The following is an 18,915-nucleotide window of genomic DNA, read 5'->3' as shown; positions in this document are numbered from 1 at the left end:
TATTTTTAAGGCACGTGTACTTTTGAATTTTATTACATGAAGTATTGCCTTCTTCTTGAAATTTTCAATCATGTCTTCAATAACAACACGTGAGAAAGAAATAATAACGAATTTAGCAAAAACTCTGGAGTATGAACTGTTTTGCAATGATGGCAAGGTACAAAAAACCAGTCTAGAACATTTAGAAGCATTGACTGACGATGAAAGGAGTATTTTTAGTGAGTAACTTAAATTTATTTATGACAGTGACATCTGTCTCACTGTTATTGTGTACAAAATATCTTGTGAACTAAAGAGTTTTTATTATAAATATGCTAAAACTTGAATTTACTGCGTTAACTGTTTCTCTCTTTGTCCCAAGTTGTGCTAAAATACAAAATTGGTTGCAAATAATGTATTTTATGGTTAAATATGTATGCGCCGTGTGTGATCAAGTATTTTGTTGGCCATCTTGTGAAAACTTTCATTGGAAGTGGTAAAATCCTGTGTCCTTCAATTGTACTTGTGAAATATTTATCACAATTGGGATTTAAAATATTTGCAAGTAACTTGGAGAATTATTGGTCCATAAACTGACTTAGCATTTTCACCTTAATAAATTTTTCCTTTTTGCCAACAAATCACTTATAATACAAACTAACCTGTTATCAATGACACCTTTCAAAAAGGTGCCAAAGAAATTGCGTGGGCAAAAAGACGAGATTGCTTAGCCATCATAATCATTTTGCATATTTCAGCTGAAATAAAATTTGTATTGGAAAATTTATTGTACGGTGATTATGGAAAGATTTTTAACAGTCCATCGTGTAGACATCTTATTTCATTGGAACATAAAAGCAAACCAGGTTAGTAATTTTTACCTACAGCAGTCTTGTTGTGCTGGGCTGACTTTAATTTATGGCAGTTATAATTAGTAATTCCCACATCCTGGTTTTGCAATATCAAATTCACCATTTAATCAGTTGTATAATCGTACCAACAAATATGTTGGTGGAAAAAGATTTTAATGTAAATACTAGCCTTATATTTCTTTCGTAAAGCTATCGCAACAGTTGTGATAAAAAAGTTGATACACAAATAATTTGTCAATAACAAGAACTTGTGTAAATTTCTAGTTAAAGATAAAAATTACATTAAAAACATTATACCTAACTGTCAATTGTTTTATTGAAAATTTCATCCTGATTTTTAAGAAAATACATTTGACTTCATTTTAGATTTTACCAATGGTCTTTTGAAGGAACATATATCAGAGTATCTTTGCTCATCAACCTCAAACATTGACAGTTATTTAAGGTAGTGCTGTGTGCTACGTTTGTATTGCTTTATGAAAGAATGGCCTACAGTTGTATGGAATTGGTTTTTCTGCTTTTTTATCAAAGAGAACTCCATATTTTGTCACTGGGTATTGTGTGTCTACAGTTGGTTGTTCAGCAAAATTGGCTTGGACCATCATGTAATATTGGTGAAATTCTATCAGATTACCAACAAGATAAAGACATGGTATTTGATAATCAAATATTTCATAAGGCAGGGGGGTGCTTATTGGGCTATGCCATTTTCCATGCTTTTGACTGTGTTTTTAAAACCTGCTTTGTTTTTATTTTATTTGTAGATGAAAAATCATAAAAGAAAAGTCTTTGATTTTTTGAAAAGAGATAGCGAGGTAATTACATGCCAAAATAGGTTTTTGTTGAACAATTAATCTTTTCATTTGGAAATGGTTTATGGAAAATACGAAATTGGTCATTTTCATGATGTTATTTGTTGTGTAATTATAACAATAAGATTAACATACTTCTTTGAAGAGCTAACATCACATCCTCTTTCAGTGAGGATAAACCATCTTCTAAAAACATAATCCTAATCCTATCCCTAATCCTAACCCTAACCCAACCCACAACCTTAAATAGAGAGGAAAGAAGAATAAGCTTTCATGCTATTTTGTCATTTCTATGATGAATAAATTAGATTTAAGTGGAATAATTAACCTATAAGTTTTTACTTATGTTGAAACTTCTCCATAGTTACAAGCTATGTGCATTTTATTTCAAATAACTTGGTATGACATAAAATTTCTTCTGTTTGCACATTATTGCTTTGTTGCATGTAGAGTTGATTTTAAATGCAATGTCTAATCATCTTTTTTAATTTATAGGAGGTGTATGTTCTTTCTGAACATCTGGAATTTTTATGTATTGCAAAAATTATTTTGGTGGACTTAAGACACATCTTGAAGGACTTGAAAGTATGTCCATAACATAGAGATTTCTTATTGGGTTTTCTTTTTATGATGTTGAAAGTTGAATTCTTATAAACCCCAGGCTTGTGTTTTCATCATGAGAGATCCGGTGTTAAAACTTGAGTCGTTAAATACTTCATAGTGTTTTCATAAAAATTCATTCGATGTTTAATCTTGAGCTTTTATATACCCTAGTTTAGTGTCGTTAATGTTAAAACCTACTGTCTAATGTCTTCATCAAAATTGATCTAATATTTAGACGTCTTATATCACACTGTGGTGTCGTTCAACACGATGGATCACACGTATTTGAATGAATTTTGTTAAAAATATTTATATTTAATGTATCTCTCTTTTGCCAGACTCAGCCTCTCTGGGAGGTGCGTTGTTTGTTCATACATCAACAGTTTTTGGAAGATCGTTTATCTTCGTTGAAAGAGGATGTGATGTTAGCTCTTGAAAGAAGTATGTTAATCTAATTGTTATAAATACATCACGAATCCATCAACGTAAGAATTCTATTGTTATTTATTTGTAAAGATCCGTTATTCACGTTTTATCTTTTAGCAAAAATTGTTAAGTACCACAACAAAGTGCATCACAAAATCAAATATTTTTCTGACTAGTGTTTTACCACTCCATTTGGCAAAGTGCGTGAATTAAAAGTTTTAACTGACTGTCACACTTTTTAAAGTTTATTTACATTGTATCTTAAACAGTAAGTGTAACGGTGGTTATCAAAGCTTTTTTTAACTCGCTTTTCAAATCAAGCGTGGCTGTTTAGATTTTTTGAAAAAGCAACATCACTGATTGAAAACATTTCTATGAATTACGTTGCGGCATTGCTCCCACGTGAATCTTAATACACCTTTGTTTTTTGTCTAAATCTATTTTTAACATTTATAAAACTATTTATATCAAACATGGAGCCATTTTATATGTGATGAGGCATTGTCTTATTAAAGGGCTTAGATAATGAACTCAACCACACTCAACGAAAGATTCGTTTTGTTATTTTCAGTTGACTTGGATGACTGCACCTTTTCAAGGTATTTTATTGTCTACATGAATGCAGGAAGTCTTCGTTCGCTATTAAAAACCTAGCAATCTCACATATATTTTATTTCAAGAACATGCTGAACATTTACATGTCTATAGTAAAGTTTATGAGTAAGTTAATCTAAAACAACATATTTACATCCTTGCGTTTTTTTCATAAATGAATTTTTGTTAATTCAACGGCATGCCAGGAAATATATAGTTTGACGCAAATCGATGCAGATTGGATAGTACAATATTGTATGAAAATAGTTGTTTGAATTTCTACTTGTACGTTACATGTTTCTGTATTAAATTGCAGTAAAATGCGGTCGAGGATTTACTTGGAAAGCGGCTATCATCACTTACAGTATTTTGAATGCGGGAAAGCAAAGGTAAATTTTTGAAAATTGGGTCATAATATGTATACACAGTGGCCATGATGTAGAAATTTGTGTGATTAATTTTTATAAAATTGTTAGTTCTCTGTTTATGGAACAAGAGTGTTAGCACATTTCAACTTGCTATTTGCTTTGCATTCGTCTTTCAGGAACAATTTGAAAAGGCCCAAAAATGTGTTGGTGTTGAAGTCTTGTTAGCAGGTAAACAAGCGAATTTTTCATCATCCATGAAGGCTACAATGAGATTTTGTTTAATGTAATGTTGTTTTACCCCATTTTCCACCATGTAACATTAGAATTCTATTAATATCTTGTGAAACAAATGGTCTTCAAACATCACCGTAATATCGTTTATCTTAAGCGCGCCGCACACTGGTAAACTTGCCGCGCGTACTTGTTATTCGTGACAAGTGCGATCGACAGAATTTCCTAGTGTGCGCGGAAGTTTTGAACAACATTTGTCATTCGTGACAGATGAGTCTAATATCAAACGCGTTTGATATTAGACTCATCTGTCAATGTTGTTCACCACACTAAAACTTTGTCGATCGCACTTGTCTGAAACAAATCAAGTTCTGTGCTTTAGGGAGTACATTACTACTTTAGGAGCTCTTGGCAAATATCTTGTGAAACAAATAGTCTTCAAACATCACCGTAATATCGTTTATCTTAGGGAGTACATTACTACTTTAGGAGCGTTGGGCAAAAGAACAAAATTCCAACAATTTGATTACGTTCAACTACTGGCAAAGGCAAATTTGGAGAACGGCTGTGGTATGAACTTAGATAGGATTGTGGCAGATAGTAAGTCTATGTACACTCATCTGTGGTTATGACTAAAGGAGGATTTCTACAACCCTATGTATTTGATCACAGTTGAAAAAGTGAAAGGGCACATGCGCAGTACAAAATACTTAAAAATAAAAAAAATTAAATATGATATTCGAGTGATCAAGAAAATTAGAATTGGTTTCTATTCCTAACGATTTTTTGATGTAGGAAAAGAAGATGAGACTTTTGAAGTTGAAAATCTTCCCAAGGTAAAACAAGAGGCAAAATCAAAATGTTAGATTTTCAACGTGAACTTTACTAATTTGTGTTTTTATATTTACAGAATGTGAGTTTAGAGGATGATACACTCCTCAACGAACCAAATTTCACTAATCCTAATAATCATCGTCAGGAAGATTTGAACCCATTACACTTGGCCTTAATCTTAGCTGTTTGGTAAGAACTGTTAAAGGTTTATGTAGCAATACTCTTTTACGATTTATTTTTATAGCGATGTGCAAATTTCCGGGGGAGGGGGAATTTATTCATTTCCGACTCCAACCAAAGAATTCTGTTACAAATATAGACTATTTTTCAAATCTTGTAACGACGAGACTGTAGTTTGGACTGAATCAAGGTTTTAATAAATTGAAAAGTTTGTTGTGGACTTTTACTTTGGTAAGAGCAAACCAAGAACTAACGTATCAAAACTTTCTTGTTGCATCAAAAAATTTTTACCCAAAGTATAAATAAATTTCATACTTAATGCATTTAACCATGTTTTGCAGCTCAAATATTCTTAAATACTATGTTATGTTTGCCATCTAGCTAAGTCCGGTTTCGGTTAAAAAAACAAGCTTCATTTTTGATAGAAAGTTTTCCCAGAATATGAATTCATCGTTTTACTTACATTGTTATTGTTTTAGCTTTTACAAACAGAAATCTCAAGCCTACACCGAGCTTTTAGTAGAAGAAATTCTTGCTAATGTTGCGGTACATAAAATCTATTTAGTTTTTCATACCTTTGTCTTTCTTACGTTGCAAATGAGTTTTCATCTTCATTTTATAATTTTTTGTTCTTTTTATTACTTATTTAAGTTGCTGCTGTCCCAACCGCGAGCTTGGTGCATTCAATCTTTAGGTTTACTGCTCAGAAGTCAATACGAAAGGAAATCGTCTCGTAGGAAGGAAAGAAGTATGGTTCAACTTCAGGTATCGTAGTCTGTCATTAAAAGAATGTTACTAAAATCGTGGTGGCAATGAAATGTTTCATTGCACGATTTGAATGCATTTTAATATAGGAACTTGTCGATCAGTACGAGAATTCTAATGCAAAGGTTTGTATTTTTGTTGCAGTATGTATTCATGCCGGGGGGAGTGATGTTTTTTCTGTGTGCAATGCGGGAACAGGAAAATTGTTTAAACTTGATGTTATGAATTGCAAATACTATTTTTGGCAATGAATTTATCGTGCAGTGTTTAATATCACTAATAAACTCTACGTACTGAACAAGAGTCGTCATAATTTGGGAAATTTTCACTACGCTGCACTTACACGAAATCATGTAAGTTGTTGTCTTTTCTAGATTTCTCAAAGAATTGAATTTTTTTACGGTGTGCCATTTCCAACAAGATGGAAAATGCAGGTTGGCAAAATATGAACGGCGGTTGTTTGTATTCAGTGATATGAGAAATAGAATGAAGAAATGTTGTGAGGATTATGTAAAATTCAAAGGAAACTTACTTCTTTTGGAGAATCTCCTCAATCAAAAGTTTATCGTAATTTTGCTTCTATTTAGCGTGAATTGGCGAGTCTTTATGTTGAACTTGGTGTTATGAAAAGTGCACTGGAGATTTACGAAAGGCTTCAGTTATGGGATGAAGTTATCAACTGCTACATTTCTTTAGGATGGTTTGAAAAGGTACAGTTTTGTGTTTTGCTGCGCTGCATTTATTTCACAAAATTTTGTGAAAAAAATCACTGGGCAAAATTTTGACTGATAGATAATCAAAGGTAGGCAGCAACAAATTGTTTTATTTTACTCAGGCAGAATTTGTAGTAAGAGCACAGCTAAAAATACACGAGACAGCAAAACTTTGGTGCTTATTGGGTGATGTCACCAAGGTACGTCATAAGTCGCATTTCATGATGTCACCAAGGTACGTCATAAGTAGCATTTCATGATGTCATCAGTGTATGTCATATGTAGCATTTTATAATGTCATCAGGTTAATAAATTTTTCTGCAAATATGATCATGATAAAATAGGAGCATCATGGTGGTGAATGTGTCTTCTTACCACCAATGGCAATTGGTGGTAAAAGCATCATGGTAGTAAATGTGTCACATTCTAGTTAGGCAGAGACTAGAAAAAAGATTGGTGCAATGCCTCTATTTTTTATGTTTTTTTTTTAGAATGAGGATTATTATAGGAAAGCTTGGGATTTCTCAGATCATCGTAGTGCAAGAGCGCAAAGATCCCTGGGATATTTATTTTTGAGAGAAAGAAAGGTACCGCTAGTTTTTTTTTGTTATTTTCTTAAGTTGCATTTGGCAAGCATTGAATTTTTAGTACCTTGAGAATCGCTAATTTATTATAAGCAAAAAGCCACGCAATGCGTGATGTTGTAGTGAGAAAGTTACTATGATCAAGTATGAAATTTTCTTTATGTCATCATTACGATTTAAACTATGATGCATCGGTTTTTCTGTTTCGGTTATCGATCCTGTTGCATCTCCTTGATCACATTTGCTGATTTGCGTCACCATCACATTGCTGTTTAACGCAACATAAAATATTTTATCCTCTAATTTTTTGATTTTGAATTATTTTTTCTTCGGTATAGTTTGAGGAGTGCATTCCCTGTTTTCAGAAGTCGTTAGAAATCAATTCTCTTCAGGTATGAACTTTGCTGCAATTCAAAGTAAAATTTGTAATGAACACAGCTCTTGCAACAAATTTCTTTAGTGTGGCTGGCTGTATTGTAACATTCCCTTTCCCTTAATGTCAAATTGTAAATATGACATTAAGAAAATGACGTATCCATCATGCTATATCATGGTTTTAATTTTTGTCTCCTCTTTGTGAGAACTTCATGTTATGTTTTTCAAGTTTGTAGGCATATTCTATATGAAGTACAAATTTTTTTTTATTTTAAGGAGAGTGTTTGGTTTTCTCTTGGCTGTGCTGCCATAGCAACGGAAAAGTTGGACGTTGCTGCCAAGGCTTTTCATTGGTGCGTCTCAATGAACCCGGATGTACGGTCACGTTAAAAGTTAACTTTTTATTTCTAAGTTGGCAATATTTACAGAGGGAAAAAAGTGGAAAAACTTACCACACGTTTGTTTAGAATTCCGAAGCTTGGAACAATTTATCTTCAGTTTTCGTCAAATTGAAGCACAAGTTAGTAAAAGCTTTGCAATGGCTGTTCATCTAATTGCCGTGTGTATTTGTATAGTTAAGACTTCTCCCTTGTATTTTCCTCGAGTAGAGATCGTGCGTTCAGGACTTTACAGGAAGCCCTGAGAACGAATTATGACAAATGGCAAATATGGGAAAATTTCCTCGTGGTACGAGAAACTTACCTCGATTTCATTATAGTGTTGTGTTCTGTTTTTGGGAAACTTAGTTTTGGAAAATGTTGCTTTGCGTGAGCTGCTAGTAACACACAACACGGAAACTGTATTAATCAATTGTCTTCGAGGCTTTTATGTAAATAAAAGATTATTCATCGGCTTGAACGTTTTTTGTACATTTTGGCACCAAGAATTGGTTACTGGAGAAATGAAAGACTTCTTCTTTAAATTTCTCGATGAACAACTTTAACGTTTAAATGATTTTTTTTACTGTTTTGATTACACTAGGTGAGCGCTGATATGGGCGCTTTTGAGAACGTTATTGAAGCTTTGCATCGATTGATGGACCTCAAGGAGAAATATTTGGATATTGAGGTTTGTTGATAAGTAGTTAGTACATCAAACTGTTGAAGTAACGTCTTGTCAATTGCTATGTATCATCAAAACGTGTTCTTGCTGACTTTTTCGCTAAAATATAAATCATGTGGACGTAGTTGTCTTATTCTTTTCATAGATTCTTCACATACTGGTTAATTCTGTTATTGATGGCAAGCAGGACCATAAAGGTTTCTCTGGTAGGGAATTTTTAGTTATATGGTGGGAAGACAGAAGTACCCAGTTACTGATGAAGATTCCACTTTCTAATTTTAAACTCTTTGTTTCATTTTATATGCTTCGATAAGCATCAAGATTGAAAGGCAAAGTAAGGGAGTTATTTGGAAGAATTACATCGCAGGTGATCAATTCTTACAATGGCGATAGCTTCCTAATCATAGGAAGAATAATGATTTTTGATCTTTCAGTGCACAGGAAATGCACAAGTTTGGAAACTTTATTCGGATCTTTACAAAAACGGGCAGACTGCCGAGGAAAAACAAAAGGTATTTTTTGGTGATATGGTGACAAACATGGCTAAATGGTGTAGAAGTAAAAGAAATATCTCGAAATTAGTTTCTACAGTTCTTGGTGAAAGCAAACGGAGTGAATATACAGTCTCCCGGATGGGAAAAAAGTCAAGAAAGTATTGAAAACGTTGTACAAACTAGTCTTGAACTATCGAGAGGTTAGTTCATAGAACGTTTGAAGTCTGCTTTCTTCTTAGCATTCTGTTCTGCCATCGTATTAATATTTTTCACCAGACCCCTTTTTCGTTCGGTAACTGCAAGCTTCAGACGGTCATAAAGATATAACCAGTTTCATAACTATATATATTTTTTGATTTTATCTTCCAACGTTGAAAATGACTTGTTTAAGTTAATGTCAAGAACGTTTTATTCTATAATCATTTACTCAACTATATAGTGAGGAAATAAACAAATGAAAATTATGTAAAATCTCCCTGACACAAAATGCTATTGGCCGTAGATAATCACGTGATCAATTTAAAGATGCGTAAATGATACAGAGTATATTTTTAGCTTCTTTTATGTATTATATTATTACAATTTTTTTTATATCCTAATTCTAAATACATTTAGCGTATCGCGAAGCTGTCAAAGGGGAAAAAGAAAATAGAAAAGCCATCCAGCTGTTGTCATCTTCCAAACTTAACCTTAAAGGTCTTGTTGTTAAATTTAAAGTAAGTGAAACAAAATACATTGTTCTTGTTGATTGGCTTTTCACAAATTGTTAGTGTATGTATGACATATCTTCCCTTGCAGAACGCTGGTTTTCAATTATCTGGAGAGGTTGAAAATTGTATAAATGAATCAATATCCAAGCTTCAGAAAGAACTTGAAACGACTGTCAGCGCAATAGAAGATTTGAAAAAGTTGCCAATTCAGCAAATACTATAATTATTTGTTCAAGCTAACAACATCCAAAAGTTGCAGCTAAATGCCACAAGAAGTTTTTGATCTGTGAAAAGAAAAAAGGAATTGTCCATAAGCATGTCCAGAGGATCCCTGCACATTATTGATATCCTGTCTATGTTTTCAATATTTCAGATTTTTTTAACACCTTACCATCATAGTAAACCTGTACCTTTTGCCACGAAACGTAACTCGTTTTTATTTTGCGAGGAAACGGTCCATAGGTTTGCGTTTGCAGTTCTTTGTGTGTGATGGTTCTCGTTTGCGTTTCTTTGTTATCGACTTTCCGTGGATCTTTTGGTTTCCAGAATTCTTGAGTAGATCTTGTTTCTTCAGACAAGTGTCAACATGTGTATTCATTTGTAGTAGTGGATCACCAAATTTAAATGTGAAGTTCTTCCCACATACAGGGCATTTAAATGCTGCAGGTTGGGATGTAACAACATCAGGCTTCGATGATTGGTCAGATTTCTCGTATTTGTCAACCACATTGGGAAGTCCTTTGGAATTGAGTTTTTTTGATGTCTCGAATACCTGAGCCGACGACGATTGCGCACTTTCCGTCAAATCACAAACATCGCTCTCGGTTTCTTTGGAGGAGAAACACGGTGACGGTTTTGATGGTTGCACTATACCCGTTCTTTCATTCTTCATCAAACTCGTGATGGTTAGTTGTTTACCGTCATTTCCAATCTTCTCACATAATTCAGCAGCTCTAACACCCATCAACCTCAAACGCAATGGCTCCGGGATACACGAACGGATTTCATTAAGGATGAGTTTTTTTGCGTGTGAGAATAACTCCTCTGATCTTTGAACAGGAAACGCGGCCGTGCTTATTCTTGTCTTAACTTCAAAATTAATCGTCTTCAATTTTACGCCAATTTTTCTTGCAGAGTTTACGTTTTAAGACTTTGCGAGAGTTCTTCACAAAGCTCGCGACATTTTCCTAAATGATCTTCGAGTTTGTTTATTTCCTTAAATGTAGTTTCTGTGCTTATGCTTTTCCTTTCACGGTCAACGTCGACGACATTAGATCCAAGACCAAGAGATATTTCTAGGTAGGATCGTAATGCAGTTGGAGTAAAGAGAAGCTGCATTAATCCGCGTCGATCGTAAAGCTGAGAACATGTCTTAACATCTAAAACGGATGTAAGTATTTGCTCGCTAACGCGGCCAATTCCATACGCTTTCCTCAGAGGTAATTCAGAGACAAACCTCATGATCTCCTCTTTTTCTGGCTTCAGAAAGAACTGACCATTTGGCTTATTTCTGTCAGAGCAAACCTTGGCGAGAAACATATTTGATGCGATACCTGCACTAGCAGTAAGTTGGGTTCTATCTTCAATTTTTCGTCTCATTTCTTTTACGACCTCTTCCACTGTGTTGTAAACGTCTCCATCAAACATTCTCTCGTCAGTGGACTGATCTTTTGGGCTCTTCATTTGACGTTCATGTTGTTCTACAGAAGTATCAACTTTCGATGTCTTCCTTTGACGACTCCTAACATAATGTGTAATATCCAAATATGCTTCGTCAAGACTCGTGGGTAAAAAGTTTGGATCGTACTCAGCAAAAATATCTCTTATTTCATAACTGACTTCTTTATATTTTTCATAATTTAAGGGTACAATGATCAAATTTGGACACAACTTTTTAGCAATAAACCCGGGCATTGCAGCGCGCACGCCAAAACGTCGAGCCAAGTAGTTTGATGTGGAAAGCATCGCATTTCCACCAACAGCCATTGGTTTCGATTTCAAACTTGGGTCATCCCTCATCTCCACAGCAGCAAAAAATGCATCCATGTCTACGTGGACAATAATCCTTGACAAGTCACGACCTTTCTCTAACTCCTGAACTAGTTTATCTGTGAATTGATGGGCTTTGTTTCTCTGCTCAGCAGTGAACAAAACCATTTTTCTTCGCAGTTCTGTAATACGTTTCTGAACCTGCTGTTCTTTCTTTCTCTCATTTTCGTAAAACTTTGAGCCTTTGCTGGCTTCGTAAATTATTTGGTTGATTTTATTTTTGTCCAACCCATCCATTCCCGCTTTAGTCGTGTTTAAATCCATTCGAGACACTTTCATAATGGAACTTTGACCGTCATTTTGATCATTGTCACAGAATATTTTAGAAACGTTCTCAAGAAAAGTTGGGGTTTTTTCATTATTCATAGGTACGTTGGAAGAAACATCTCGTGATAAAAAAGATAAATTATAATTTTCATCAAATTTCCAATCGTTTAAGAAATCTTCATCAGAAGAAAGGTTGAAGTCATCTTCGTCCGCCATGTTTGTTGGAGTTTTTTTTCCCTGAACGGCTTTTTACGGCTCCTTCCGATGAAAATCTGCCATGTTGAACGTTCTAGCTGCAAAGAAACACATGCATTTGGCAAAGTTTTTTCAATGCAGGTCAATGCATTACGTTTGTTTTGCTGTATGAATCAATGGTCTGAACCTAGAAAGCCAAGAATTGGTTGATAGTTACATTTCATCGTTTGTCATGGTTGTGCAGCTGTAAAAGGTGCAGTAACTGAGTAACTCAACACTTAATATTTTTTTTGACAACATCAGCGTCAGCGAAAGCTTTGACGAACTACTTGTAACTTGTTGCGCACGGTTTGATTGAAAACTATATATAATGGCGACTGAAAGACAATTGCACTCATGAATGATTCTGTATTGAATATGGTTAAATTTTACAGTTGTTCATCCAAGTAAAAACTAATAAGTAAATGTCTATTGTCTTATATATCTTCCATAAAGCATGAGTATTTAAGCCTATTTTATGTGGGTCTGAAGCAATACTACACGCGCAATTATCATATTTCTGTTTAGTATTGTTGGAAAACCTCCCTTTCTAGGATAGTTGTTCTCTTGTTGTACCTAACAATCCTTGTTGTACCTTGTTGTACCTTGTTGTACCCAAAGCATTGTTGTTCTCTTGTTGTACCCAAATCCATTGGATAAAATTTGATTTGTTCTTACTTGATTCTCGGCAAATTAGGAAGTTTTAATATTACTAGGTCCTTGTCTTGATGTCATTTCCAACATATTTTGCAATGAGGACAAAAAGTGTCTGACTTATTAACTGCTAGCGGTATAAGTGTAGTTGGTTCTTCCAACTTTGATAGATGTTTGTCCCTGCTACTCTTCACAGACCTTGCGATCATGTGATAATAAAATTGATGTTGGGAGCACTTTGAAAGGCAGGTCAGTGGCTATCAACGAAAACTTGATTCCATGAATTATTTTATCCTGGTTGTTTTACAACCAGCTTTCATCTCTGTGTTTGTTGACATACCTTCTTAGTTTGAATAGGGGTGAATTTTCTTGTGGGGTGCATACTCCCACAAAATTCTCTAGCACCCCCAAGAAGAATTCTAAAATGGTGTTAGGTTCTGTAGACCTAATTAATATAACTGTATTAGAGACTATGACATTGTACAGTACGACTAAGTATACATAGAACTTCTCATTCCAAAGGCAATTACATATTTTATGCTACCACCATTTGCTATTGAGCATTATCATGCGCACCATTAAAATTGAAATAAATTACTTAACATGCATTCATTAACAAAAAACATAAAAATTCATTAAAAAGCTAATAACACTTTCATTACACAAAGTTCACTCATCTGTAAGCCTAAAAATCCACAATAGCCAGAAGCCCCCTGGCATCGCTAGCTAGGACAATGATGCACCCCCCTTGAAAATTCTGCACCTCTCCTGTCAAATGATCATTGATCCGCTCCTGTGTTTCAAATCAAAGTTTTATTTTGCACGAAATATTCCCAAATTCTAAAGAAAGTAATCTACAAAATTCATTTCTTTTGTACTCTCAAATACAAGTACATCTTTATTGCAATCTAACAAGTTTTAAGCTTGAAAATGAAAATATAAACAATGGAAATGTACATTACGTCCCTAAACTAAAAAAGATTATATCAAAAGCAAAGAGAAAATTTTATCATACCTAAACGTTACATCTATGGTGAACAGTAAGTAGCTATAAAATGAAAGCAGGAAATCTGCAAGATCAAAATTTATTCAAAAAAAAAAGTTTTTTCTTCTTTCCACAGTCCAAATCCATTCAGTCCATAACCTAGGTTGATCATAGTATGATCAGCGCCTGCAGTTTCCACGGAGATATCGTCCCAGTCTGTTGACGAAATGATGACAGTTGTTCCATAACAGACGATATCTGCCATAACGATATCTATATCGATTTGCCCATCGTGTAGCATCATTCAAAGTGCATCTACTTTTGCCCTTTGCGGCCCAGGACCATCTAATGTCACAACTCGCTGGACTTTTACCCGTCGTGCCAGAAGAATAAATACGTTTACTTCCCCACTCAAAAATTTTTCCACGGAACATGAGTAAACTGTGTCTTAACTTCCACGTGTTTTTGACAATTTTACTTCTCTTCCCCCACCAAAACTTCTTTCCAAAGAGCTTTGTACTTCCGTAAAAGAAGTCGTTTGTTTTTTCTAAAACAGAAAAATTTTCAATTTTGTCTTTGACTAAAAAATCATCAATGTACGATGTTTCAATGCTATTTAAATTCTGCTGATTTAATTTATTTTTAACAATGTGGTGTTTCAAAATTCTTCGCGTAATTTAAGGTGGCTCTTATTAGAAAACATAAACATTAATTTCTCTTCAGTATGAAGCTATACCTTTGAGATTAGTGTTTGTATGTAATTGCTCGTTTCACTGCACATCATTACACAACGTGCAATGACGTTAAATACAAGATGAGAAATACTGACCAGAGATAGAGCCCTGTGATGGACGGGGGTATCGACAATAAGTGGGTGGTGAACGACGACGACGTCTTCTGCGCCTCCACCAAGACTCAACAAAAATGCTTTGAATCATAAGCAAGAGAACCACAACGACAAAGATACTCAAACGAGCCATTTTCTGTTTCGATCTATATCAAAATGTATCAAAGAAATATGCTTTTTTGCTTCAAAGGTCCAAAAAACGCGAAAATCCTTTTTGCTGGCACTTGTTGTTTGATTGACTATTTCATATTTTTGATTGGTTGTTGATAGGGGCGCTATTTGGTTGATGTGTTTGGTAAATTGCTACAGTCACAGAAAGATGTTCCGTAATGTAGTTTTTAAAGACAAAAAAATTTTATTTACGAAAAATTGTTTGAAAAAAATTGAACGATATTATAATTTGCGAGCTTCAAACACAACTACAAATCAATCAGTTATGGTGCTTGGTTATTAAATAAATCTTTCAATTGCTTTTTAGTTTCAATGTTAACCTGCCTTAAATCGTTGCTTGTGAAGGATAACCAGGACACGTAGACAACTTCAGGTAAAATAAAATAAAAAGTATTCAGAACATCGGTCTGACTCGGTTCTAACGATGCCGTTGGAATAAAAGCGAAATATTACCTACCTACTTAGTCACTAAACTTTGCTTTATCTTATATCTTATCAACAAATCGAGGTTACAAACTCATTAAATGCCCCTATAGAATCAACTTTAGACAGTTCACTTTATATGTATATTAACAAGCTTAACACCAACCTGAATCATACGTTTTCTTGTGTGCTTCTTTGACTCTTGCAGTGATCTGACGTTTATGCGTGTTACACTTATATTTAAGTATTTTCTTTGACGTTTACTTCCTTTAGCATTTTTCTAAAGCCTTACTCTTTCACATCCAATTGGCAAATTTCAAAATAGATATCTATGGACACGTGTGCAGTGTTTTTGCGTAATTTAATTTTTTTAACATTGTAATTTATAGGCAAGACAAAATTTATTCCACTAAAACATTGACCATTGCTTTTTAGAAATCTAACGCTTATGTTATCGCTCTTAGTAACGAAATGAATATAGCTACATGTGAATCATTGCTAGTTACTTGTACGTAGAATAAATCGCGAGAGACTTTTGAATCAATAAGCTTCCGTTTTCTTATGCATAACGAAAAGAATTTATTTCCTGTGTATATGTAGACAGTCATGAAAACATTTTATTTTATAAAACAGCGATATTCTTTTAAGCAGAAGATGCAGCATATGATGTAGCTCACATCTTTTGAAGACATGATTCTGAATGCATGAGTAAGCTACATTACATAAATAAATAGTTTAACTTCGACATCATTGTGTGGATTTTACGGTGTATTTAGAAAGTCACACCGCACGTGCACCGCTCTTAAATCCTTAAAATCATCTCCTCAAGACTTAAAACGAGATAAAAAAGCAAACCCTGTATAAAGTATGCCTTAAAATTAGAGGCTGGATGTTTGTTATTAACGTCATAAATCTTGTCTTTGTTTGCCTTGAGTGTAATTTCTTTGAAATTGAAATCGAAACTATTCTTGTTCTGTAGTTGAAGTAAACAGTGCGCGCACTGATGGAAAATGTTTCGTGTGAGAGAAAGGTACGAGTTAAATATAAATACTAACAATCGATGATTGTTGTTTCTGTCAAAAAATTTCAGAAGAATTTCTCAAAATATTGCTTACTTTCTTTTTTGTTAATAATAAATTAACGTTATTACATATAAAGACTTTTTTGTTCTTGAATTTTCGCTTATTGTAGAAAAAATTATTTTAAATTCTGCATTTTGATTGGCTATGCTACTCCTTTTAAATTCTGCATTTTGATTGGCTACGCTATTTTCTTTTCTTGTTCAAACATACATGCCACGCTAATACTGAATAAACTACCAAACATCTTTCTTTTTTGTTATTAAAATTTTGTCGCAGTGCTTTTAATATGATAAAGAAGTTCTTTGTTTGCACCAAGGGACGCCGAGTATAGTTTAATTGGAGAGTGTGATTAAAATCATTCTTGTTGATTTGTTCTGTAGTCGAAGAAAATGATATATGAGCTAATGGAAAATGTTACAATCAATGATTGCAGTTTCAAAAGAAACATTGTCTGAAAATAGTCCTTACTCTCTTTTCTATTATCAATACATTAACGGCAATAACATAGAAGGACCTGTTTGTTCTGGAATTCCCACTTATTGTGATAAAAGTTCCTTAAGCACTTTTATTTCATTCTGCATTTTGATTGGCTACGTTACTCGCTATCTAATTTTTGATCAGTGGGTTGGGTTCTATGCCCTGTACATTTGCCAATGCAAAAATAATGTAAATTGCACAATGAGCTTGTTTGTCGCATTTGAAACTTTTTAACATGCCACGATGTACACTGCTAATCCCTGAAGCCATCACCTTAAAACTTTAAAGTGACATAAAAAGCCAACATGCGATATGCATGGTTTCGAAAATTACAAATGGAGGTGAAATTTATTTTGGTTTCGAGAATGGAGACTTCCTATTACATGATTGTATTACCTTTTACTGGTCAGAAACAGTTCAAATTGAACAAAAAATTATTGCGTTTCTCGACAGAAGATCAGTCAAGGACACAATAGCTGCCACATATCGATAAACACACAGATAGAACTTTATTTAAACATGCTTATAACGTCAGTCAAAACTGGTTTCCACTTTGGCTACGAATACGTAACAAAATTTTCAATTATAATACTTTGATGACCCAACAAACTAACTAAACTAGATGGAACAATTATTTACATTTGTTTGTAATGTGCAGTGATTTTCCTTTTAAACTAGGTAACTTACTTACTTTTTTCATATTAACTTGTTTGGAATACCAAGAACGTGTACACCGTTATCCCTGAAGCTCTTTTTTAAGCTATTTGTATACAAGACATATAGGTAGACAAACAGTTGAAGATATACCTCGGGAGATTTACCTAAGAAAGAGGATGCACATGCACTTAAGTTCTGAAAATATACGTTCAAATAAAAACGAAAGATATGTATTCAAAATGGAAGATTTCACAGTGAAAGATATACATTGAAATAAAAACGTTAAAATTGTTCTTCTATTTTCTTTTCTTGTTCAAACATACATGCCACGCGAATACTGAATAAACTACCAAACATCTTTCTTTTTTGTTATTAAAATTTTGTCGCAGTGCTTTTAATATGATAAAGAAGTTCTTTGTTTGCACCAAGAGACGCCGAGTATAGTTTAATTGGAGAATGTGATTAAAATTATTCTTGTTGATTTGTTCTGTAGTCGAAGAAAATGATATATGAGCTAATGGAAAATGTTAAAATCAATGATTGCAGTTTCAAAAAAAACATTGTCTGAAAATAATCCTTGCTTTCTTTTCTATTATCAATACATTAACGGCAATAACATAGAAGGACCTTTTTGTTCTGGAATTCCCACTTATTGTGATAAAAGTTCCTTTAGCACTTTTATTTCATTCTGCGTTTTGATTGGCTACGTTACTCGCTATCTAATTTTTGATCAGTGGGTTGGGTTCTATGCTCTGTACATTTGCCAACGCAAAATTAATGTAAATTGCACAATAAACTTAGTTGTTTTATTTATGAATTTATTCTTTTGCTTTTCATCGTTTCTTCTGAGGTTAATACGAAGTTTTTCTTTGTCTTTGAGTTTGGTATTGACATAAACTTTTATGTTGAAATATCCATCAAAAATTAATCTTTTTTGTGAATACACGATAAGGCACAAAATTGCATACCAAATGAAGCTTTTCTGCTACTATCTCACACTTGATATTTCTCTTTCAAAACCATAGACGTTTTAAAAAAATTCTTTATGTTAAATTATATAGGTTAGAAAAGAATAAAGCTCCTCGAGGAGTAGAAAACTGTAGAAAACTGTAGAATCTTCAAAGAAGTTGTGTAGCAACCTTTCTAAATGGATAGTCAGTAGTAATTATTGATATGGTTCAAGATATTTTTCCCGATGGATACACCTATGGATACTGAGATAAGACTTGGCCCTGAATCATGTGATTATTGGCCGTGCATTTTTCATAGAAGAAAACGATTTTGAAGGTCAGACCAGTAAGTTTTCTTTTACTTTATGTTTGTGTATTCCATCATTTGGGAACTGGCGATTTTCCCCCAGGGTAGTTTCCCCTGGAGATGTCGTGGCTGAAGTCATTTGTGGGAGTGTCCCAACCTCCCTTTGCGATACCGAAGCTTAGGTTGTCTTTCATTTTTGAATATGAAATA

General features: G+C 33.8%; 2 protein-coding genes and 1 long non-coding RNA gene across 4 annotated transcripts; 1 reads left to right on the top strand and 2 right to left on the bottom strand.

Annotated features, from left to right (window-relative positions):
* Positions 1–37: 37 nt before the first annotated feature.
* Positions 38–10,026, top strand: LOC124442468 (tetratricopeptide repeat protein 27-like). 2 transcript variants are annotated; one of them, XM_046992979.1, is made up of 31 exons: positions 38–218; positions 738–845; positions 1,218–1,296; positions 1,383–1,503; positions 1,616–1,666; positions 2,159–2,248; positions 2,605–2,707; positions 3,264–3,291; positions 3,603–3,675; positions 3,831–3,882; positions 4,375–4,455; positions 4,681–4,721; positions 4,796–4,908; positions 5,379–5,445; positions 5,551–5,664; positions 5,754–5,789; positions 6,039–6,098; positions 6,252–6,374; positions 6,500–6,577; positions 6,869–6,964; positions 7,300–7,353; positions 7,613–7,711; positions 7,804–7,856; positions 7,945–8,023; positions 8,318–8,404; positions 8,544–8,604; positions 8,713–8,765; positions 8,833–8,910; positions 8,981–9,092; positions 9,508–9,608; positions 9,691–10,026. In XM_046992979.1, the coding sequence occupies exons 1-31, from the start codon at positions 71–73 to the stop codon at positions 9,823–9,825; spliced, it is 2,574 nt and encodes an 857-aa protein (XP_046848935.1). In that variant the 5' UTR covers positions 38–70; the 3' UTR covers positions 9,826–10,026. The 2 variants fall into 2 exon arrangements, with proteins under 2 accessions (XP_046848935.1, XP_046848936.1); XM_046992980.1 differs by having other exon boundaries at positions 68–157.
* On the bottom strand, positions 9,411–12,168 carry LOC124442469 (DNA polymerase kappa-like). Its single transcript, XM_046992981.1, is given in 2 exon segments — positions 9,411–10,733; positions 10,736–12,168. Coding segments are annotated over 2 exon segments (2,094 nt in total). The 5' UTR covers positions 12,135–12,168; the 3' UTR covers positions 9,411–10,038.
* A 1,500-nt stretch (positions 12,169–13,668) lies between these two features.
* LOC124442474 lies at positions 13,669–15,483 on the bottom strand. Its single transcript, XR_006947255.1, has 3 exons — positions 15,399–15,483; positions 14,621–14,784; positions 13,669–14,338 (listed from the first exon to the last, which is right to left on the bottom strand). It is a non-coding gene; the product is annotated as an uncharacterized LOC124442474 (long non-coding RNA).
* Positions 15,484–18,915: the final 3,432 nt, after the last annotated feature.

Source organism: Xenia sp. Carnegie-2017, unplaced genomic scaffold, assembly GCF_021976095.1.
Source record: "Xenia sp. Carnegie-2017 unplaced genomic scaffold, XeniaSp_v1 HiC_scaffold_20, whole genome shotgun sequence".
In the NCBI taxonomy this organism is placed as follows: domain Eukaryota; kingdom Metazoa; phylum Cnidaria; class Anthozoa; order Malacalcyonacea; family Xeniidae; genus Xenia; species Xenia sp. Carnegie-2017.
The sequence above is the reverse complement of the archived record's forward strand: the minus strand, read 5'-3'. Positions and strand labels throughout refer to the sequence as shown.

Coding starts and splice junctions, on each gene's coding strand:
- LOC124442468 (XM_046992979.1), top strand. CDS start 71: ATGTCTTCAATAACAACACGTGAGAAAGAAATAATAACGAATTTAGCA. Junction 3,676..3,830: donor TTGAATGCGGGAAAGCAAAG/GTAAATTTTTGA, acceptor TTCGTCTTTCAG/GAACAATTTGAAAAGGCCCA. Junction 6,965..7,299: donor TATTTTTGAGAGAAAGAAAG/GTACCGCTAGTT, acceptor TCTTCGGTATAG/TTTGAGGAGTGCATTCCCTG.